Source organism: Gobius niger (genome assembly GCF_951799975.1).
Source record: "Gobius niger genome assembly, contig: SUPER_10_unloc_1, whole genome shotgun sequence".
NCBI lineage: Eukaryota > Metazoa > Chordata > Actinopteri > Gobiiformes > Gobiidae > Gobius > Gobius niger.
In genome coordinates this window covers 148,016-173,211 of record NW_027639332.1, presented here as the reverse complement: position 1 = coordinate 173,211, position 25,196 = coordinate 148,016, and the positions used below count along the sequence as shown (strand labels likewise).

Sequence of the window (25,196 nt, the reverse complement as noted above, 5' to 3'; positions counted from 1 at the left end):
TTTTAGGTACATGGTTGATATTGTACATGTTTTAGGTCACTCTGGTTTATATTGTACATGTTTTAGGTCACTCTGGTTGATATTGTACATGTTTTAGGTCACACTGGTTGATATTGTACATGTTTTAGGTACATGGTTTATATTGTACATGTTTTAGGTCATGTATGTTGATATTGTACATGTTTTGGGTCACTCTGGTTGATATTGTACATGTTTTAGGTCACTCTGGTTGATATTGTACATGTTTTAGGTCACTCTGGTTGATATTGTACATGTTTTAGGTCACACTGGTTGATATTGTACATGTTTTAGGTCACACTGGTTGATATTGTACATGTTTTAGGTCACCCTGGTTGATATTGTACATGTTTTAGGTATATGGTTGATATTGTACATGTTTTAGGTACATGGTTGATATTGTACATGTTTTAGGTGCCCTCCCGGACTCTGAGTCAGTGTGAGCAGAGGAACAGGAAACGGCGCCGCTGCTTCCTGTTCAAACAGGAAGTGACTCAGGCGCTGCAGTTTCCGGACTCTGAGCCGGAGCTTCGACAAAGGCCGGATTTTCGGGGGTCGAGCGCGGCTTCTAACCAGAGGGTCCCACAGGAGCACCCTGTGGAGGTGTCCTTGGGCAACACACTTCCCCCTCACATGAAGGTATGAATGAAGAAGAGAGTTTTCAGTGTGGAGTCTTTCAACTCACTACTGCCACCTCAGGCCACATGTGTAACTGCAGCTACTATATTAAGCTGAGTGACAGGTCTGAGCTCCTTCTACACATGAGGACATGGAGGAACATGGAGGAACATGGAGGAACATGGAGGAACATGGAGGAAGATGGAGGAGGAGGAACATGGAGGAACATGGAGGAGGAGGAACAAACATGGAGGAGGAGGAACATGGAGGAACATGGAGGAGGAGGAACATACTTGGTTTTAATATTTTTAAACTCCCTATAGTCCCTTTAATGTCAATTTTTTCAAAACAAAACCCTGAAATGTCAATATTTTCAAAATAAAAGAATGAAATGTCAATGTTTTCAAAATAAAAGCCTGAAATGTCAGTGTTTTCAAAATAAAAGCCTGAAATGTCAATGTTTTCAATATAAAAGCCTGAAATGTCAGTGTTTTCAAAATAAAAGCCTGAAATGTCAATGTTTTCAAAATAAAAGCCTGATATGTCAATGTTTTCAAAATAAAAGCCTGAAATGTCAATGTTTTCAAAATAAAAGCCTGATATGTCAATGTTTTCAATATAAAAGCCTGAAATGTCAATGTTTTCAAAATAAAAGCCTGAAATGTCAGTGTTTTCAAAATAAAAGCCTGATATGTCAATGTTTTCAAAATAAAAGCCTGAAATGTCAGTGTTTTCAAAATAAAAGCCTGAAATGTCAATGTTTTCAATATAAAAGCCTGAAATGTCAGTGTTTTCAAAATAAAAGCCTGAAATGTCAATGTTTTCAAAATAAAAGCCTGAAATGTCAGTGTTTTCAAAATAAAAGCCTGAAATGTCAGTGTTTTCAAAATAAAAGCCTGAAATGTCAGTGTTTTCAAAATAAAAGCCTGAAATGTCAGAGTTTGTCTAAAGTAAATCCCTTCAGTTCGAGAACATCTGGACTTTGACTTTTCCTTTTGTCTCGGTGACTTTATTATTGACTGAAGGCGGGTCCATCTCCACACACGGCTCATTCTGGGGCGGAGTCACCTGTGCTGGGGGCGGGGCTACCTGTTTTAGGTCACGCTGGTTTATACTGTACATGTTTTATGTCACTCTGGTTTATATTGTACATGTTGTAGGTCATGCAGGTTTATATTGTACATGTTTTAGGTCACACTGGTTTATATTGTACATGTTTTATGTCATGTAGGTTTATATTATACATGTTTTATGTCATGTAGGTTTATATTGTACATGTTTTATGTCATGTAGGTTTATATTGTACATATTTTAGGTCACACTGGTTTATATTGTACATGTTTTATGTTATGTAGGTTTATATTGTACATGTTTTATGTCATGTAGGTTTATATTGTACATGTTTTAGGTCACTCTGGTTTATATTGTACATGTTTTAGGTCACTCTGGTTGATATTGTACATGTTTTAGGTCACACTGGTTGATATTGTACATGTTTTAGGTCACCCTGGTTGATATTGTACATGTTTTAGGTCACCCTGGTTGATATTGTACATGTTTTAGGTCATGCCGGTTTATATTGTACATGTTTTAGGTCATGCCGGTTTATATTGTACATGTTTTAGGTCACACTGGTTGATATTGTACATGTTTTAGGTCATACTGGTTTATATTGTACATGTTTTAGGTCATGCCGGTTTATATTGTACATGTTTTAGGTCACACTGGTTGATATTGTACATGTTTTAGGTCACCCTGGTTGATATTGTACATGTTTTAGGTCACCCTGGTTTATATTGTACATGTTTTAGGTCACCCTGGTTGATATTGTACATGTTTTAGGTCATACTGGTTTATATTGTACATGTTTTAGGTCACTCTGGTTGATATTGTACATGTTTTAGGTCATGCCGATTTATATTGTACATGTTTTAGGTCATACTGGTTTATATTGTACATGTTTTAGGTCATGCCGGTTTATATTGTACATGTTTTAGGTCATGCCGGTTTATATTGTACATGTTTTAGGTCACCCTGGTTGATATTGTACATGTTTTAGGTCACCCTGGTTGATATTGTACATGTTTTAGGTCATGCCGGTTTATATTGTACATGTTTTAGGTCACCCTGGTTGATATTGTACATGTTTTAGGTCACTCTGGTTGATATTGTACATGTTTTAGGTCACGCTGGTTTATATTGTACATGTTTTAGGTCACTCTGGTTGATATTGTACATGTTTTAGGTCACTCTGGTTGATATTGTACATGTTTTAGGTCACACTGGTTGATATTGTACATGTTTTAGGTCACTCTGGTTGATATTGTACATGTTTTAGGTCACTCTGGTTGATATTGTACATGTTTTAGGTCACCCTGGTTGATATTGTACATGTTTTAGGTCACTCTGGTTTATATTGTACATGTTTTAGGTCACACTGGTTGATATTGTACATGTTTTAGGTCACCCTGGTTTATATTGTACATGTTTTAGGTCACTCTTTTTCTTTTAAGTCACCTGTGCTGGGGGCGGGGTTACCTGTGCGGGGGGCGGGGCCTCAGACTCCTCCTTCTGGGCGTCTTGTCCAATCAGAGCGTCCAGGTCGAGGTGCAGGTCCTGGATGGACTCGTAAATGTGAGAGGAGCTGCAGTTCTCCTCGCGCTCCTGTGGGGGCGCTCTCTCCTCCGGCTCTTCCTCGCTGTCGCTCGGCTCCTCGGGCAACTCCTCTGGCTCTGGCTCCTCCTCCTGGTCAGGGGGGGTAACGCCTCCATGCCCTTCCTCCTGCAGACACAGTTCGGGGTCAGACTCACCTGGACTTCCTGGTTTGGGGCGGGGTCAGTCTCAACTGGACTTCCTGGTTTGGGGCGGGGTCAGACTCACCTGGACTTCCTGGTTTGGGGCGGGGTCAGTCTCACCTGGACTTCCTGGTTTGGGGCGGGGTCAGACTCACCTGGACTTCCTGGTTTGGGGCGGGGTCAGTCTCACCTGGACTTCCTGGTTTGGGGCGGGGTCAGTCTCACCTGGACTTCCTGGTTTGGGGCGGGGTCAGACTCACCTGGACTTCCTGCTTTGGGGCGGGGTCAGACTCACCTGGACTTCCTGGTTTGGGGCGGGGTCAGACTCACCTGGACTTCCTGCTTTGGGGCGGGGTCAGACTCACCTGGACTTCCTGGTTTGGGGCGGGGTCAGACTCACCTGGACTTCCTGGTTTGGGGCGGGGTCAGACTCACCTGGACTTCCTGGTTTGGGGCGGGGTCAGACTCACCTGGACTTCCTGGTTTGGGGCGGGGTCAGACTCACCTGGACTTCCTGGTTTGGGGCGGGGTCAGTCTCACCTGGACTTCCTGGTTTGGGGCGGGGTCAGACTCACCTGGACTTCCTGGTTTGGGGCGGGGTCAGACTCACATGGACTTCCTGGTTTGGGGCGGGGTCAGACTCACCCACACTTCCCGGTTTGGGGCGGGGTCACACTCATCTGGACTTCCTGGTTTGGGGCGGGGTAAGTCTCACCTGGACTTCCTGGTTTGGGGCGGGGTCAGTCTCACCTGGACTTCCTGGTTTGGGGCGGGGTCAGTCTCACCTGGACTTCCTGGTTTGGGGCGGGATCAGACTCACCTGGACTTCCTGGTTTGGGGCGGGGTCAGTCTCACCTGGACTTCCTGGTTTGGGGCGGGGTCAGACTTACCTGGACTTCCTGGTTTGGGGCGGGGTCAGTCTCACCTGGACTTCCTGGTTTGGGGCGGGGTCAGACTCACCTGGACTTCCCGGTTTGGGGCGGGGTCAGACTCACCTGGACTTCCTGGTTTGGGGCTGGGTCAGTCTCACCTGGACTTCCTGGTTTGGGGCGGGGTCAGTCTCACCTGGACTTCCTGGTTTGGGGCGGGGTCAGTCTCACCTGGACTTCCTGGTTTGGGGCGGGATCAGTCTCACCCACACTTCCTGGTTTGGGGCGGGGTCAGTCTCACCTGGACTTCCTGGTTTGGGGCGGGGTCAGTCTGACCTGGACTTCCTGGTTTGGGGCGGGGTCAGTCTCACCTGGACTTCCTGGTTTGGGGCGGGGTCAGACTCACCTGGACTTCCTGGTTTGGGGCGGGGTCAGTCTCACCTGGACTTCCTGGTTTGGGGCGGGGTCAGTCTCACCTGGACTTCCTGGTTTGGGGCGGGATCAGTCTCACCCACACTTCCTGGTTTGGGGCGGGGTCAGTCTCACCTGGACTTCCTGGTTTGGGGCGGGGTCAGTCTGACCTGGACTTCCTGGTTTGGGGCGGGGTCAGTCTCACCTGGACTTCCTGGTTTGGGGCGGGGTCAGACTCACCTGGACTTCCTGGTTTGGGGCGGGGTCAGACTCACCTGGACTTCCTGGTTTGGGGCCGGGTCAGACTCACCTGGACTTCCTGGTTTGGGGCGGGGTCAGTCTCACCTGGACTTCCTGGTTTGGGGCGGGGTCAGTCTCACCTGGACTTCCCGGTTTGGGGCGGGGTCAGACTCACCTGGACTTCCTGGTTTGGGGCCGGGTCAGTCTCACCTGGACTTCCTGGTTTGGGGCGGGGTCAGTCTCACCTGGACTTCCTGGTTTGGGGCGGGGTCAGTCTCACCTGGACTTCCTGGTTTGGGGCGGGGTCAGACTCACCTGTACTTCCTGGTTTGGGGGTGTTTCCTGTGGTGGGTCGTCGTGAGTGGGCGGGGCTCGGGGCGTCTCCACCGGGATTGGTTGGTGTCGTGAGGTGGGGGCGGGGTGTGTCCCAGAGTCCCAGTGGCTGTCGGCCATGTTGTTGTTGTTGTTGGTCGTCCTGGGCATCGCCGCGGAAACCTCCGTCTCCAGGGCAACGCCGAACGTGGACATGCGGTTCTCAGAGCGACGCCCTCCTCCGTCCGCACGCAGCCGGATCACCACCTGAGGGGGCGGGGCCAGAGGTCAGAGGTCAGGGTTAAATGTGAGGGTTTAACCTGTGAAAGGTCCGGTCGTACCTGGTCCTGGTCCGGTCTTTACCTGGTCTGGTCTTTACCTGGTCCTGGTCTTTACCTGGTCCTGGTCTTTACCTGGTCCTGGTCTTTACCTGGTCCTGGTCTTTACCTGGTCCTGGTCTTTACCTGGTCCTGGTCCAGTCTTTACCTGGTCCTGGTCCTGGTCCTGGTCCGGTCTTTACCTGGTCCTGGTCTTTACCTGGTCCAGTCTTTACCTGGTCCTGGTCCGGTCTTTACCTGGTCCGAGGGCTTGCGCTGCTCCTCTTGGCTCTTGGGCAGGACGGGCACAGGGACGGGCAGCGGCGTGGGGGCGTGGCCGGCGGTGGGCGTGGCCTCGGTCCCGGCGGGCAGGCACAGGGCGGGGCACAGGGCGGGCACCTGGGGCAGCTCCCGGACGTACTTGGCGGGCACGTAGAAGGACCTGGCGCCCGGGCCGCTCCGCACCTGCCACCAGTGACTCGTGGTCTTCATCAGCAGCTCGTAGCGCTCGTTCGGGAGGATCCTCACGGGGGCGCCGTCGCGGCCCTCGTACTCGTACTCGAACTCCACCAGGACCACGCCCAGACCTGAGGGGAACCACGGAGACGGGGCCGTTACCGCGGAGACGGGGCCGAAGCGGCGGCGAGAGGAGCAGAAAGGTACTGACCCGGGTCGAGCAGCGCGGGCGTCGTCTCCATGGCGACAGGGGCGACTCAGGCCCCGCCCCTCCAGAGGGTCTCCAGGAGGTCAGGGGTCACAGGCGTCAGGTCACAGATCGGTCTGTGAAGGGAAGTTTCCATGGTTACAAGGCCACAATGACTTCTCTGAGTTCTTCAAAAACATGAATGTGTTTGTTCAGAGGAGGAGCTTCTTCTCCAGCTGGAGCTTCTTCCCCAGCTGGAGCTTCTTCTCCAGGCGGTGAAGGCTCTAAAGTCACTTTATAATGACTTGTATTTATACAGATGTTGTTGATGTTTTGTGTATTTCCTGATCTCCACATGAACGTGGCTGTGAGTAATAAGAAGCAGATGTTTATAAGGATGTGACTCTTTATCTGCTGCAAAACCAACACGTTTCTAAAGTCCTGAAACAGGAAACACATTTATCGAGTTCGGAGCTGATTTAGTTTTGGAGAAAGAACCGAGAGGAGACGGAAACCTCTCAGTCGTCCACACTTTACTCTGCTCAGAGTCTGAGCATCTGCAGAGGAATGTGCTCCAGGAGCAGGTCCAGACTCGCCCGGGACCGAGTCTGAGTCTGAGTCTGAGGCCGAGACTGAGACTGAGTCTGAGGCCGCTCCAGGTCTGGACAGGAAATCCTGCCTTTGTCCCAAAGCGGGACTAAAACAGGACTAAACCAGGACTAAACCTGGACTAAACCTGGACTAAACCTGGACTAAACCTGGACTAAACCTGGACTAAACCTGGACTAAACCAGGACTAAACCTGGACTAAACCTGGACTAAACCTGGACTAAACCAGGACTAAACCGGGACTAAACCAGGGCTAAACCAGGACTAAACCTGGACTAAACCAGGACTAAACCAGGACTAAACCAGGACTAAACCTGGACTAAACCAGGACTAAACCAAGACTAAACCAGGGCTAAACCAGGACTAAACCAGGACTAAACCAGGACTAAACCTGGACTAAACCAGGACTAAACCTGGACTAAACCTGGACTAAACCAAGACTAAACCAGGGCTAAACCAGGCTGGGTTCATGTCGTGTATTATATTGTAGGTGAAACTTCTCTAAGGGACAAAGTAACACATGTTTTTCCCCCCACGCTCTCGTTCACTCAAACATCTAAAAAATATCAAGAAAAACCTTTAAAAAATAATCTTTTGGTTGAAAAGGCACTGATTTGGCGGAATGACCCTGGTACTCTGAGACCGTTACCATGGAGACCACGCCTCAGGTTTAAACTATTCACCCTATTCCGCCCCGCCCACTTTCGCCTCGTTGTCCAGACACTTCCGGTCGAGCGCGAAGCCCGTTCATTTTAACGGAGAATATTCTCCGCTCAAACCTGACGTTTAGTCGATGGATTTGCAGCGACATGTCGACTCTGCAGCGTTTCTCCTCTGTTTTCCTGTAGTCACTGATGAGGACTTCTCCACATGTTAACACATAGGAGAAAAGGGGCGGGACCAACTCATGGCGACGCCCACGCGAGCCTCCGGAATAAGATACAGAGAAGGGGGCGTGGCCTCGCCCAACACTGAAGGGGGGCGTGGCCTCTCCCAGCACTGAGGGGGGGTTTGTTCAGGAGATCATTCACACGGTGGCTCAGTGGTTAGAAGGTCCCGGGTTCGACTCCCACCTGGACGGGGCCTTTCTGTGGAGTTTGCATGTTCTCCTCGTGTCTGTGCTGGTTTCCTCCGGGTACTCCGGTCTCCCCTACCATTAAAACATGTACAATAGGATGAATGAGCGTGTTTGTGAGAGTGCACATGGGGGACGACAGATGGAAAATAGCCCAAGGCTACAGTCCCGTGTGGCTCGTTTACATGTATGAGGCCCATGTATGTTCATTAACATGTATGAGGCCCATGTATGTTCATTAACATGTATTAGGCCCATGTATGTTCATTAACATGTATGAGACCCATGTATGTTCATTAACATGTATGAGGCCCATGTATGTTCTTTAACATGTATGAGGCCCATGTATGTTCATTAACATGTATGAGGCCCATGTATGTTCATTAACATGTATGAGACCCATGTATGTTCATTAACATGTATGAGGTGCATGTATGTTCATTAACATGTATGAGACCCATGTATGTTCATTAACATGTATGAGGTGCATGTATGTTCATTAACATGTATGAGGCCCATGTATGTTCTTTAACATGTATGAGGCCCATGTATGTTCATTAACATGTATGAGGCCCATGTATGTTCATTAACATGTATGAGGCCCATGTATGTTCTATAACATGTATGAGGCGCATGTATGTTCATTAACATGTATGAGGCCCATGTATGTTCTTTAACATGTATGAGGCCCATGTATGTTCATTAACATGTATGAGACCCATGTATGTTCTTTAACATGTATGAGACCCATGTATGTTCTTTAACATGTATGAGGCCCATGTATGTTCATTAACATGTATGAGGCCCATGTATGTTCATTAACATGTATGAGGCCCATGTATGTTCATTAACATGTATGAGGCCCATGTATGTTCATTAACATGTATGAGGCGCATGTATGTTCATTAACATGTATGAGGCGCATGTATGTTCATTAACATGTATGAGGCCCATGTATGTTCATTAACATGTATGAGGCCCATGTATGTTCATTAACATGTATGAGGCGCATGTATGTTCATTAACATGTATGAGGTGCATGTATGTTCATTAACATGTATGAGGCGCATGTATGTTCATTAACATGTATGAGGCCCATGTATGTTCATTAACATGTATGAGGCCCATGTATGTTCATTAACATGTATGAGACCCATGTATGTTCATTAACATGTATGAAGCGCATGTATGTTCATTAACATGTATGAGGTGCATGTATGTTCATTAACATGTATGAGGCCCATGTATGTTCATTAACATGTATGAGACCCATGTATGTTCATTAACATGTATGAGGCCCATGTATGTTCTTTAACATGTATGAGGCCCATGTATGTTCTTTAACATGTATGAGGCCCATGTATGTTCATTAACATGTATGAGGCCCATGTATGTTCTATAACATGTATGAGGCCCATGTATGTTCATTAACATGTATGAGACCCATGTATGTTCTTTAACATGTATGAGACCCATGTTTGTTCATTAACATGTATGAGGTGCATGTATGTTCTATAACATGTATGAGGCCCATGTATGTTCATTAACATGTATGAGGTGCATGTATGTTCATTAACATGTATGAGGCCCATGTATGTTCATTAACATGTATGAGGCCCATGTATGTTCATTAACATGTATGAGGTGCATGTATGTTCATTAACATGTATGAGACCCATGTATGTTCTTTAACATGTATGAGGCCCATGTATGTTTATTAACATGTATGAGGCCCATGTATGTTCATTAACATGTATGAGACCCATGTATGTTCATTAACATGTATGAGGCCCATGTATGTTCATTAACATGTATGAGGCGCATGTATGTTCATTAACATGTATGAGGCGCATGTATGTTCATTAACATGTATGAGGCCCATGTATGTTCATTAACATGTATGAGACCCATGTATGTTCATTAACAGGTATGAGGCCCATGTATGTTCATTAACATGTATGAGACCCATGTATGTTCATTAACATGTATGAGACCCATGTATGTTCATTAACATGTATGAGGCCCATGTATGTTCATTAACATGTATGAGACCCATGTATGTTCATTAACATGTATGAGGCGCATGTATGTTCATTTACATGTATGAGACCCATGTATGTTCATTAGCATGTATGAGACCCATGTATGTTCATTAACATGTATGAGACCCATGTATGTTCATTAACATGTATGAGGCCCATGTATGTTCATTAACATGTATGAGGCCCATGTATGTTCATTAACATGTATGAGACCCATGTATGTTCATTAGCATGTATGAGACCCATGTATGTTCATTAACATGTATGAGACCCATGTATGTTCATTAACATGTATGAGGCCCATGTATGTTCATTAACATGTATGAGGCCCATGTATGTTCATTAACATGTATGAGACCCATGTATGTTCATTAACATGTATGAGACCCATGTATGTTCATTAACATGTATGAGGCCCATGTATGTTCATTAACATGTATGAGACCCATGTATGTTCTTTAACATGTATGAGACCTATGTATGTTCATTAACATGTATGAGGCCCATGTATGTTCTTTAACATGTATGAGACCTATGTATGTTCATTAACATGTATGAGGCCCATGTATGTTCTTTAACATGTATGAGGCCCATGTATGTTCATTAACATGTATGAGGCCCATGTATGTTCACTAACATGTATGAGGCCCATGTATGTTCATTAACATGTATGAGGCCCATGTATGTTCATTAACATGTATGAGACCCATGTATGTTCATTAACATGTATGAGGCGCATGTATGTTCATTAACATGTATGAGGCGCATGTATGTTCATTAACATGTATGAGACCCATGTATGTTCTTTAACATGTATGAGGCCCGTGTATGTTCTTTAACATGTATGAGACCCATGTATGTTCTTTAACATGTATGAGACCCATGTATGTTCATTAACATGTATGAGACTCATGTATGTTCATTAACATGTATGAGGCGCATGTATGTTCATTAACATGTATGAGACCCATGTATGTTCATTAACATGTATGAGACCCATGTATGTTCATTAACATGTATGAGACCCATGTATGTTCTATAACATGTATGAGGCGCATGTATGTTCATTAACATGTATGAGACCCATGTATGTTCATTAACATGTATGAGGCCCATGTATGTTCATTAACATGTATTAGGCCCATGTATGTTCATTAACATGTATGAGACCCATGTATGTTCATTAACATGTATGAGGCCCATGTATGTTCATTAACATGTATGAGACCCATGTATGTTCATTAACATGTATGAGGCCCATGTATGTTCATTAACATGTATGAGACCCATGTATGTTCATTAACATGTATGAGACCCATGTATGTTCATTAACATGTATGAGACCCATGTATGTTCATTAACATGTATGAGACCCATGTATGTTCATTAACATGTATGAGGCCCATGTATGTTCATTAACATGTATGAGACCCATGTATGTTCATTAACATGTATGAGGCCCATGTATGTTCATTAACATGTATGAGGCGCATGTATGTTCTTTAACATGTATGAGACCCATGTATGTTCATTAACATGTATGAGGCCCATGTATGTTCTTTAACATGTATGAGGCCCATGTATGTTCATTAACATGTATGAGACCCATGTATGTTCTTTAACATGTATAAGGCCCATGTATGTTCTTTAACATGTATGAGGCCCATGTATGTTCATTAACATGTATGAGACCCATGTATGTTCATTAACATGTATGAGGCCCATGTATGTTCATTAACATGTATGAGACCCATGTATGTTCATTAACATGTATGAGGCCCATGTATGTTCTATAACATGTATGAGGCCCATGTATGTTCATTAACATGTATGAGGCCCATGTATGTTCATTAACATGTATGAGGCCCATGTATGTTCATTAACATGTATGAGGCCCATGTATGTTCATTAACATGTATGAGGCCCATGTATGTTCATTAACATGTATGAGGCCCATGTATGTTCATTAACATGTATGAGGCCCATGTATGTTCATTAACATGTATGAGGCCCATGTATGTTTGGTAACACCAGGAAGCCTGGGGGAATGTAGTGAGTGAGTGGTTGGTTGGGGACGGAGGGGCCGATGGCGCAGACTGGTTGCCTCGCTTCCGTCAGTCTGCCCCAGGGCAGCTGTGGCTACAATAGTATCTTACCACCACCGGGTCTGGAGTGAATGAATAATGCAAATGTAAAGTGTCTTTGAGTGTCCAGAAAAGCGCTTTATAAAACCATTACTGTCCCGACTTACAGCAGCACCCACAGAGAGCACCCACAGAGAGCACCCACAGAGAGCACCCACAGAGAGCACCCACAGAGAGCACCCACAGAGAGCACCCACAGGGAGCACCCCCAGAGAGCACCCACAGAGAGCACCCACAGGGAGCACCCACAGAGAGCACCCACAGGGAGCACCCACAGAGAGCACCCACAGGGAGCACCCACAGAGAGCACCCACAGAGAGCACCCACAGGGAGCACCCACAGGGAGCACCCACAGAGAGCACCCACAGAGAGCACCCACAGGGAGCACCCACAGAGAGCACCCACAGAGAGCACCCACAGAGAGCACCCACAGGGAGCACCCACAGAGAGCACCCACAGAGAGCACCCACAGGGAGCACCCACAGGGAGCACCCACAGGGAGCACCCCCCCCCCCTCTCAAGCCCGGCTTTACCTAAATCTAAAAACAAACAAAGCATCAAAACCAGGATGAAAATTCAACAGAAAAGGGACAAAACCCTTGATTCTGTTCGACACTTTAGAAGCTTTAGATTTGGGTAAAGCTGAAAATGAAACAATGTGATAAATAATAATATTTCCAATGGAAACAAAGTAAAACTCAAAACAAAGTTACTGTTACTTTACTCGAGTACCAGATACTTCATTATGATTTTACTCGAGTACAGGAAAGTACACTAAGGAGTACAGTTACTTCAGAAAGTTACTCCAGCGCACGTGTCTGAAAAAACGTCAAAATCACAATGTTTTTATGGAGTCACGTGACGCTGTAAACCAATCAGAGCCGACCTTTAGACCAAACTAACCAGGAGTTTAACTAAACCGAGACTTAACCAGGACTTAAACCGCACTTTACCAGGACTAACCCGGGTCTAAAGCAGGACTAACATGACCCAGACCCGGACTAGCCCCGGTCTGACCCGGACTGGTCCCGGACTGAGCGCGCGCTGTCAGGAAGTGTCCGTGTCCAAAGTAGATCCAGAGCGCGGAGGAATCTGGGCTCAGTCCTGGCCCGGTTTAGGCCCGGTTTAGGCCCGGGTCTGGCCTGGTTCTGGCCCGGGTTTCGGGTCTTGCCCCCCCGACCCCCCCTTCCCCCCTCCCGCGCGCAGCTCCGAGTCACGAACACTTTAAAAACCCGTGAAAAGCTGTGAATAAACAGACTCACCTCAGAGTCTCTGCGGAGCCTCGTCCTGTTCTTCGCACTGACCTGGCGCATGCGCACTGCTGCCTCTCACCTGTGCGGCCCGCGGCGCAGCGGCGGCCCCTGGCGGCGGACACAGGCAGGTGCAGGCCTGATCTCAGTCATTCTGAAGATTACAGTTCAGTCAGGGAGTACTTTGTTTTACTCGAGTACAAGTAAAAGTACTGGATACAGTTTGTTCATACAGTTACTCGAGTACTTGTACTAGAGTAACTGTTACTGATACTGGACCTGCAGTCTAACCCTGGCCTCAGGAGTAGAAGTACTTATATCATGCAGTACTTATATCATGCAGTACTTGTATCATGCAGTACTTGTATCATGCAGTACTTGTATCATGCAGTACTTGTATCATGCAGTACTTATATCATGCAGTACTTATATCATGCAGTACTTGTATCATGCAGTACTTATATCAGGCAGTACTTATATCATGCAGTACTTGTATCATGCAGTACTTATATCATGCAGTACTTGTATCACGCAGTACTTATATAATGCAGTACTTGTATCATGCAGTACTTATATCAGGCAGTACTTATATCATGCAGTACTTATATCATGCAGTACTTATATCATGCAGTACTTATATCAGGCAGTACTTATATCATGCAGTTATTATATCATGCAGTACTTATATCAGGCAGTACTTATATCATGCAGTACTTATATCATGCAGTACTTATATCATGCAGTACTTATATCAGGCAGTACTTATATCATGCAGTACTTATATCAGGCAGTACTTATATCATGCAGTACTTATATCAGGCAGTACTTATATCATGCAGTACTTATATCATGCAGTACTTATATCACGCAGTACTTGTATCAGGCAGTACTTATATCATGCAGTACTTATATCAGGCAGTACTTATATCATGCAGTACTTATATCAGGCAGTACTTATATCACGCAGTACTTGTATCATGCAGTACTTGTATCATGCAGTACTTGTATCATGCAGTACTTATATCATGCAGTACTTATATCATGCAGTACTTGTATCATGCAGTACTTATATCAGGCAGTACTTATATCATGCAGTACTTGTATCATGCAGTACTTATATCATGCAGTACTTGTATCACGCAGTACTTATATAATGCAGTACTTGTATCATGCAGTACTTGTATCATGCAGTACTTATATCAGGCAGTACTTATATCATGCAGTACTTATATCAGGCAGTACTTATATCATGCAGTACTTATATCAGGCAGTACTTATATCATGCAGTACTTGTATCAGGCAGTACTTATATCATGCAGTACTTGTATCATGCAGTACTTATATCATGCAGTACTTATATCATGCAGTACTTGTATCAGGCAGTACTTATATCATGCAGTACTTGTATCATGCAGTACTTGTATCAGGCAGTACTTATATCATGCAGTACATATATCAGGCAGTACTTATATCATGCAGTACTTGTATCATGCAGTACTTGTATCAGGCAGTACTTATATCATGCAGTACTTATATCAGGCAGTACTTGTATCATGCAGTACTTGTATCACACAGTACTTATATCAGGCAGTACTTATATCACGCAGTACTTATATCAGGCAGTACTTGTATCATGCAGTACTTGTATCATGCAGTACTTATATCATGCAGTACTTATATCATGCAGTACTTGTATCATGCAGTACTTATATCATGCAGTACTTGTATCATGCAGTACTTGTATCACACAGTACTTGTATCATGCAGTACTTATATCATGCAGTACTTGTATCATGCAGTACTTATATCAGGCAGTACTTGTATCATGCAGTACTTATATCATGTAGTACTTATATCATGCAGTACTTATATCATGCAGTACTTGTATCATGCAGTACTTATATCATGCAGTACTTGTATCATGCAGTACTTATATCATGCAGTACTTGTATCATGCAGTACTTGTATCATGCAGTACTTGTATCATGCAGTACTTGTATCATGCAGTACTTATATCATGCAGTACTTGTATCATGCAGTACTTGTATCACACAGTACTTGTATCATGCAGTACTTATATCATGCAGTACTTGTATCATGCAGTACTTGTATCATGCAGTACTTGTATCACGCAGTACTTATATCACGCAGTACTTATATCATGCAGTACTTGTATCACACAGTACTTGTATCATGCAGTACTTATATCATGCAGTACTTATATCACGCAGTACTTATATCACGCAGTACTTGTATCATGCAGTACTTGTATCAGGCAGTACTTATATCATGCAGTACTTATATCATGCAGTACTTATATCATGCAGTACTTATATCACGCAGTACTTATATCACGCAGTACTTGTATCATGCAGTACTTATATCATGCAGTACTTATATCACGCAGTACTTATATCATGCAGTACTTGTATCATGCAGTACTTGTATCATGCAGTACTTGTATCACACAGTACTTGTATCATGCAGTACTTATATCACGCAGTACTTATATCACGCAGTACTTATATCACGCAGTACTTGTATCATGCAGTACTTGTATCAGGCAGTACTTATATCATGCAGTACTTGTATCATGCAGTACTTATATCATGCAGTACTTATATCATGCAGTACTTATATCATGCAGTACTTATATCAGGCAGTACTTATATCACGCAGTACTTATATCACGCAGTACTTGTATCATGCAGTACTTGTATCATGCAGTACTTATATCATGCAGTACTTATATCATGCAGTACTTGTATCATGCAGTACTTGTATCACACAGTACTTGTATCATGCAGTACTTATATCATGCAGTACTTATATCACGCAGTACTTATATCACGCAGTACTTGTATCATGCAGTACTTGTATCAGGCAGTACTTATATCATGCAGTACTTATATCATGCAGTACTTATATCATGCAGTACTTATATCACGCAGTACTTATATCACGCAGTACTTGTATCATGCAGTACTTATATCATGCAGTACTTATATCACGCAGTACTTATATCATGCAGTACTTGTATCATGCAGTACTTGTATCATGCAGTACTTGTATCACACAGTACTTGTATCATGCAGTACTTATATCATGCAGTACTTATATCACGCAGTACTTATATCATGCAGTACTTATATCATGCAGTACTTATATCACGCAGTACTTATATCACGCAGTACTTATATCATGCAGTACTTATATCACGCAGTACTTATATCATGCAGTACTTATATCATGCAGTACTTGTATCATGCAGTACTTGTATCACACAGTACTTGTATCATGCAGTACTTATATCATGCAGTACTTATATCACGCAGTACTTATATCACGCAGTACTTGTATCATGCAGTACTTGTATCAGGCAGTACTTATATCATGCAGTACTTATATCATGCAGTACTTATATCATGCAGTACTTATATCACGCAGTACTTATATCACGCAGTACTTATATCACGCAGTACTTGTATCATGCAGTACTTATATCATGCAGTACTTATATCACGCAGTACTTATATCATGCAGTACTTGTATCATGCAGTACTTATATCACGCAGTACTTATATCACGCAGTACTTGTATCATGCAGTACTTGTATCATGCAGTACTTATATCATGCAGTACTTGTATCATGCAGTACTTATATCATGCAGTACTTATATCACGCAGTACTTGTATCATGCAGTACTTATATCATGCAGTACTTATATCACGCAGTACTTATATCATGCAGTACTTATATCACGCAGTACTTATATCATGCAGTACTTGTATCATGCAGTACTTATATCATGCAGTACTTGTATCATGCAGTACTTGTATCATGCAGTACTTATATCATGCAGTACTTATATCATGCAGTACTTATATCATGCAGTACTTGTATCATGCAGTACTTATATCATGCAGTACTTGTATCACGCAGTACTTGTATCATGCAGTACTTATATCATGCAGTACTTATATCATGCAGTACTTATATCATGCAGTACTTATATCAGGCAGTACTTATATCACGCAGTACTTATATCAGGCAGTACTTATATCACGCAGTACTTATATCACGCAGTACTTGTATCATGCAGTACTTGTATCATGCAGTACTTGTATCATGCAGTACTTATATCATGCAGTACTTGTATCAGGCAGTACTTATATCATGCAGTACTTGTATCACGCAGTACTTATATAATGCAGTACTTGTATCATGCAGTACTTGTATCATGCAGTACTTATATCAGGCAGTACTTATATCATGCAGTACTTATATCAGGCAGTACTTATATCATGCAGTACTTGTATCAGGCAGTACTTGTATCACGCAGTACTTGTATCACGCAGTACTTATATCATGCAGTACTTATATCATGTAGTACTTATATCATGCAGTACTTATATCACGCAGTACTTATATCATGCAGTACTTATATCACGCAGTACTTATATCATGCAGTACTTATATCACGCAGTACTTATATCATGCAGTACTTATATCATGCAGTACTTATATCATGCAGTACTTATATCACGCAGTACTTATATCATGCAGTACTTATATCAGGCAGTACTTATATCACGCAGTACTTATATCATGCAGTACTTATATCAGGCAGTACTTATATCATGCAGTACTTATATCATGCAGTACTTATATCAGGCAGTACTTATATCATGCAGTACTTGTATCAGGCAGTACTTATATCATGCAGTACTTATATCAGGCAGTACTTATATCATGCAGTACTTATATCAGGCAGTACTTATATCAGGCAGTACTTATATCATGCAGTACTTATATCATGCAGTACTTATATCATGCAGTACTTGTATCATGCAGTACTTATATCAGGCAGTACTTATATCATGCAGTACTTGTATCATGCAGTACTTGTATCATGCAGTACTTGTATCACGCAGTACTTGTATCATGCAGTACTTGTATCACGCAGTACTTATATAATGCAGTACTTATATCATGCAGTACTTGTATCATGCAGTACTTGTATCATGCAGTACTTGTATCACGCAGTACTTGTATCATGCAGTACTTGTATCATGCAGTACTTATATCATGCAGTACTTATATCATGCAGTACTTGTATCATGCAGTACTTGTATCATGCAGTACTTGTATCACGCAGTACTTGTATCATGCAGTACTTGTATCACGCAGTACTTATATCATGCAGTACTTATATCATGCAGTACTTGTATCACGCAGTACTTGTATCACGCAGTACTTGTATCACGCAGTACTTATATCATGTAGTACTTTTTTACTTGAGTAAAAGTTAAAATCCCCAAAATTTAAAGTCGAACTAAATGGTAAATGGTCTTAAAAAGTGCTTCACAGTAAGTACTCGAGTATCTCTAAGTACTCGAGTAACTCACAGTACTCGAGTAACTCTAAGTACTCGAGTATCTCTAAGTACTCGAGTAACTCACAGTACTCGAGTAACTCTAAGTACTCGAGTAACTCCAAGTACTCGAGTAACTCTAAGTACTCGAGTAACTCACAGTACTCGAGTATCTCTAAGTACTCAAGTAACTCTAAGTAAAGTAACTCACAGTACTCGAGTATCTCTAAGTACTCGAGTAACTCCAAGTACTCGAGTAACTCTAAGTACTCGAGTAACTCACAGTACTCGAGTATCTCTAAGTACTCGAGCAACTCTAAGTACTCAAGTAACTCTAAGTACTCGAGTAACTCCAAGTACTCGAGTATCTCTAAGTACTCGAGTAACTCCAAGTACTCGAGTATCTCTAAGTACTCAAGTAACTCTAAGTACTCAAGTAACTCTAAGTACTCGAGTAACTCCAAGTACTCGAGTAACTCTAAGTACTGTTGATTAAAATGATCTCATAGTAACGCTCCCTCAGGACAGGTGCAGTGCCTCTGTCCGCCGCCAGGGGCCGCCGCTGCGCCGCACAGGTGAGAGGCACAAGTGCGCATGCGCCAGGACATGGTTCAGGCCGTGAGTATTTTAGAAAAACAAACTGTGGCGCTGTGGTTATTACGTTATTACGTCCTCTCCCTTGGCCCCTCCCCCTCTCTCTGCACCCTCCCCTTGGCCCCTCCCCCCCCTCCCTCTCTCCTCCTCGCGCTCGGAGCTCCTCCGCTCGGTCGTCGCTGGGACTCGGATCTTTTTCTTCTTCTTGAAACTTTCAGATCAAAGTTTCCGACCGGAGCCACGTGGACACCTGCGCGTGCGCCTGCCTCGTGTCGTGAGTTTGACTCCTGAGCCTCTTTCACCTCAGTGTGTCGTGAGTTTGACTCCTGAGCCTCTCTCACCTCAGTGTGTCGTGAGTTTGACTCCTGAGTCTCTTTCACCTCAGTGTGTCGTGAGTTTGACTCCTGAGCCTCTTTCACCTCAGTGTGTCGTGAGTTTGACTCCTGAGCCTCTTTCACCTCAGTGTGTCGTGAGTTTGACTCCTGAGTCTCTTTCCCCTCAGTGTGTCGTGAGTTTGACTCCTGAGCCTCTTTCCCCTCAGTGTGTCGTGAGTTTGACTCCTGAGCCTCTTTCACCTCAGTGTGTCGTGAGTTTGACTCCTGAGCCTCTTTCACCTCAGTGTGTCGTGAGTTTGACTCCTGAGCCTCTTTCACCTCAGTGTGTCGTGAGTTTGACTCCTGAGCCTCTTTCACCTCAGTGTCGTGAGTTTGACTCCTGAGCCTCTTTCACCTCAGTGTCGTGAGTTTGACTCCTGAGCCTCTTTCACCTCAGTGTGTCGTGAGTTTGACTCCTGAGTCTCTTTCCCCTCAGTGTGTCGTGAGTTTGACTCCTGAGCCTCTTTCACCTCAGTGTCGTGAGTTTGACTCCTGAGTCTCTTTCCCCTCAGTGTGTCGTGAGTTTGACTCCTGAGTCTCTTTCCCCTCAGTGTGTCGTGAGTTTGACTCCTGAGTCTCTTTCACCTCAGTGTCGTGAGTTTGACTCTGAGCCTCTTTCACCTCAGTGTGTCGTGAGTTTGACTCCTGAGCCTCTTTCACCTCAGTGTGTCGTGAGTTTGACTCCTGAGTCTCTTTCACCTCAGTGTGTCGTGAGTTTGACTCCTGAGTCTCTTTCACCTCAGTGTGTCGTGAGTTTGACTCCTGAGCCTCTTTCACCTCAGTGTCGTGAGTTTGACTCCTGAGCCTCTTTCACCTCAGTGTGTCGTGAGTTTGACTCCTGAGCCTCTTTCACCTCAGTGTGTCGTGAGTTTGACTCCTGAGCCTCTTTCACCTCAGTGTGTCGTGAGTTTGACTCCTGAGTCTCTTTCCCCTCAGTGTGTCGTGAGTTTGACTCCTGAGCCTCTTTCACCTCAGTGTGTCGTGAGTTTGACTCCTGAGTCTCTTTCCCCTCAGTGTGTCGTGAGTTTGACTCCTGAGCCTCTTTCACCTCAGTGTGTCGTGAGTTTGACTCCTGAGCCTCTTTCCCCTCAGTGTCGTGAGTTTGACTCCTGAGTCTCTTTCACCTCAGTGTCGTGAGTTTGACTCCTGAGTCTCTTTCACCTCAGTGTCGTGAGTTTGACTCCTGAGTCTCTTTCACCTCAGTGTGTCGTGAGTTTGACTCCTGAGTCTCTTTCACCTCAGTGTGTCGTGAGTTTGACTCCTGAGCCTCTTTCACCTCAGTGTGTCGTGAGTTTGACTCCTGAGCCTCTTTCACCTCAGTGTGTCGTGAGTTTGACTCCTGAGTCTCTTTCCCCTCAGTGTGTCGTGAGTTTGACTCCTGAGCCTCTTTCACCTCAGTGTCGTGAGTTTGACTCCTGAGCCTCTTTCACCTCAGTGTGTCGTGAGTTTGACTCCTGAGTCTCTTTCACCTCAGTGTGTCGTGAGTTTGACTCCTGAGTCTCTTTCACCTCAGTGTGTCGTGAGTTTGACTCCTGAGCCTCTTTCACCTCAGTGTGTCGTGAGTTTGACTCCTGAGTCTCTTTCACCTCAGTGTGTCGTGAGTTTGACTCCTGAGCCTCTTTCACCTCAGTGTGTCGTGAGTTTGACTCCTGAGCCTCTTTCCCCTCAGTGTGTCGTGAGTTTGACTCCTGAGCCTCTTTCACCTCAGTGTGTCGTGAGTTTGACTCCTGAGCCTCTTTCACCTCAGTGTGTCGTGAGTTTGACTCCTGAGTCTCTTTCCCCTCAGTGTCGTGAGTTTGACTCCTGAGCCTCTTTCCCCTCAGTGTGTCGTGAGTTTGACTCCTGAGTCTCTTTCACCTCAGTGTGTCGTGAGTTTGACTCCTGAGCCTCTTTCACCTCAGTGTGTCGTGAGTTTGACTCTGAGTCTCTTTCACCTCAGTGTCGTGAGTTTGACTCCTGAGCCTCTTTCCCCTCAGTGTCGTGAGTTTGACTCCTGAGCCTCTTTCCCCTCAGTGTCGTGAGTTTGACTCCTGAGTCTCTTTCCCCTCAGTGTGTCGTGAGTTTGACTCCTGAGCCTCTTTCCCCTCAGTGTGTCGTGAGTTTGACTCCTGAGTCTCTTTCACCTCAGTGTGTCGTGAGTTTGACTCCTGAGTCTCTTTCCCCTCAGTGTGTCGTGAGTTTGACTCCTGAGTCTCTTTCACCTCAGTGTCGTGAGTTTGACTCCTGAGTCTCTTTCACCTCAGTGTGTCGTGAGTTTGACTCCTGAGCCTCTTTCACCTCAGTGTCGTGAGTTTGACTCCTGAGCCTCTCTCACCTCAGTGTGTCGTGAGTTTGACTCCTGAGCCTCTTTCACCTCAGTGTCGTGAGTTTGACTCCTGAGCCTCTTTCACCTCAGTGTGTCGTGAGTTTGACTCCTGAGCCTCTTTCCCCTCAGTGTGTCGTGAGTTTGACTCCTGAGTCTCTTTCACCTCAGTGTGTCGTGAGTTTGACTCCTGAGTCTCTTTCCCCTCAGTGTGTCGTGAGTTTGACTCCTGAGTCTCTTTCACCTCAGTGTCGTGAGTTTGACTCCTGAGTCTCTTTCACCTCAGTGTGTCGTGAGTTTGACTCCTAAGCCTCTTTCACCTCAGTGTCGTGAGTTTGACTCCTGAGCCTCTCTCACCTCAGTGTGTCGTGAGTTTGACTCCTGAGCCTCTTTCCCCTCAGTGTGTCGTGAGTTTGACTCCTGAGCCTCTTTCACCTCAGTGTGTCGTGAGTTTGACTCCTGAGCCTCTTTCCCCTCAGTGTCGTGAGTTTGACTCCTGAGCCTCTTTCACCTCAGTGTCGTGAGTTTGACTCCTGAGTCTCTTTCACCTCAGTGTGTCGTGAGTTTGACTCCTGAGCCTCTTTCACCTCAGTGTGTCGTGAGTTTGACTCCTGAGCCTCTTTCACCTCAGTGTGTCGTGAGTTTGACTCCTGAGTCTCTTTCACCTCAGTGTGTCGTGAGTTTGACTCCTGAGCCTCTTTCCCCTCAGTGTGTCGTGAGTTTGACTCCTGAGTCTCTTTCACCTCAGTGTGTCGTGAGTTTGACTCCTGAGCCTCTTTCCCCTCAGTGTCGTGAGTTTGACTCCTGAGCCTCTTTCACCTCAGTGTCGTGAGTTTGACTCCTGAGTCTCTTTCACCTCAGTGTGTCGTGAGTTTGACTCCTGAGCCTCTTTCCCCTCAGTGTGTCGTGAGTTTGACTCCTGAGTCTCTTTCCCCTCAGTGTGTCGTGAGTTTGACTCCTGAGTCTCTTTCACCTCAGTGTCGTGAGTTTGACTCCTGAGCCTCTTTCACCTCAGTGTGTCGTGAGTTTGACTCCTGAGCCTCTTTCCCCTCAGTGTGTCGTGAGTTTGACTCCTGAGCCTCTTTCCCCTCAGTGTCGTGAGTTTGACTCCTGAGTCTCTTTCACCTCAGTGTGTCGTGAGTTTGACTCCTGAGCCTCTTTCACCTCAGTGTGTCGTGAGTTTGACTCCTGAGCCTCTTTCACCTCAGTGTCGTGAGTTTGACTCCTGAGCCTCTTTCACCTCAGTGTCGTGAGTTTGACTCCTGAGTCTCTTTCACCTCAGTGTGTTGTGAGTTTGACTCCTGAGTCTCTCTCACCTCAGTGTGTCGTGAGTTTGACTCCTGAGTCTCTTTCACCTCAGTGTCGTGAGTTTGACTCCTGAGTCTCTTTCACCTCAGTGTGTCGTGAGTTTGACTCCTGAGCCTCTTTCCCCTCAGTGTCGTGAGTTTGACTCCTGAGTCTCTCTCACCTCAGTGTGTCGTGAGTTTGACTCCTGAGCCTCTTTCACCTCAGTGTGTCGTGAGTTTGACTCCTGAGTCTCTTTCACCTCAGTGTGTCGTGAGTTTGACTCCTGAGCCTCTTTCCCCTCAGTGTGTCGTGAGTTTGACTCCTGAGCCTCTTTCACCTCAGTGTGTCGTGAGTTTGACTCCTGAGTCTCTTTCACCTCAGTGTGTCGTGAGTTTGACTCCTGAGCCTCTTTCACCTCAGTGTGTCGTGAGTTTGACTCCTGAGCCTCTTTCACCTCAGTGTGTCGTGAGTTTGACTCCTGAGTCTCTTTCACCTCAGTGTGTCGTGAGTTTGACTCCTGAGTCTCTTTCACCTCAGTGTGTCGTGAGTTTGACTCCTGAGCCTCTTTCACCTCAGTGTGTCGTGAGTTTGACTCCTGAGCCTCTTTCCCCTCAGTGTGTCGTGAGTTTGACTCCTGAGTCTCTTTCACCTCAGTGTGTCGTGAGTTTGACTCCTGAGCCTCTTTCACCTCAGTGTGTCGTGAGTTTGACTCCTGAGTCTCTTTCACCTCAGTGTGTCGTGAGTTTGACTCCTGAGTCTCTTTCACCTCAGTGTGTCGTGAGTTTGACTCCTGAGCCTCTTTCACCTCAGTGTCGTGAGTTTGACTCCTGAGCCTCTTTCACCTCAGTGTCGTGAGTTTGACTCCTGAGTCTCTTTCACCTCAGTGTGTCGTGAGTTTGACTCCTGAGTCTCTTTCACCTCAGTGTGTCGTGAGTTTGACTCCTGAGTCTCTTTCACCTCAGTGTGTCGTGAGTTTGACTCCTGAGCCTCTTTCACCTCAGTGTGTCGTGAGTTTGACTCCTGAGTCTCTTTCCCCTCAGTGTGTCGTGAGTTTGACTCCTGAGTCTCTTTCACCTCAGTGTGTCGTGAGTTTGACTCCTGAGTCTCTTTCCCCTCAGTGTCGTGAGTTTGACTCTGAGTCTCTTTCACCTCAGTGTGTCGTGAGTTTGACTCTGAGTCTCTTTCACCTCAGTGTGTCGTGAGTTTGACTCCTGAGCCTCTTTCACCTCAGTGTGTCGTGAGTTTGACTCCTGAGTCTCTTTCACCTCAGTGTGTCGTGAGTTTGACTCCTGAGCCTCTTTCACCTCAGTGTGTCGTGAGTTTGACTCCTGAGTCTCTTTCACCTCAGTGTGTCGTGAGTTTGACTCCTGAGCCTCTTTCACCTCAGTGTGTCGTGAGTTTGACTCCTGAGCCTCTTTCACCTCAGTGTCGTGAGTTTGACTCCTGAGCCTCTTTCACCTCAGTGTGTCGTGAGTTTGACTCCTGAGCCTCTTTCACCTCAGTGTGTCGTGAGTTTGACTCCTGAGCCTCTTTCCCCTCAGTGTCGTGAGTTTGACTCCTGAGCCTCTTTCACCTCAGTGTGTCGTGAGTTTGACTCCTGAGTCTCTTTCACCTCAGTGTGTCGTGAGTTTGACTCCTGAGTCTCTTTCCCCTCAGTGTCGTGAGTTTGACTCCTGAGCCTCTTTCACCTCAGTGTGTCGTGAGTTTGACTCCTGAGCCTCTTTCACCTCAGTGTGTCGTGAGTTTGACTCCTGAGTCTCTTTCCCCTCAGTGTGTCGTGAGTTTGACTCCTGAGTCTCTTTCCCCTCAGTGTCGTGAGTTTGACTCCTGAGTCTCTCTCACCTCAGTGTCGTGAGTTTGACTCCTGAGCCTCTTTCACCTCAGTGTGTCGTGAGTTTGACTCCTGAGCCTCTTTCACCTC

The 25,196-nt window shown here is 45.3% G+C and overlaps 1 protein-coding gene across 1 annotated transcript in view; it reads right to left on the bottom strand.

Moving 5' to 3' along the window:
• LOC306969768 (rho GTPase-activating protein 27-like) overlaps positions 1-13,381 on the bottom strand; it is a gene marked incomplete at its 3' end in the record, with an annotated part of 69,192 nt that extends 55,811 nt beyond the window's left edge. The window contains exons 1-5 of the mRNA XM_079582985.1: positions 13,356-13,381; positions 6,248-6,360; positions 5,839-6,167; positions 5,267-5,530; positions 3,175-3,417 (exon numbers count right to left, since the gene is read on the bottom strand). Coding sequence (XP_079439111.1) covers positions 3,175-3,417; positions 5,267-5,530; positions 5,839-6,167; positions 6,248-6,278 — 867 coding nt within the window. The 5' untranslated portion in view covers positions 6,279-6,360; positions 13,356-13,381. The remainder of the gene's footprint in view (positions 1-3,174; positions 3,418-5,266; positions 5,531-5,838; positions 6,168-6,247; positions 6,361-13,355) is intronic.
• Between the last annotated feature and the right edge of the window lie 11,815 nt (positions 13,382-25,196).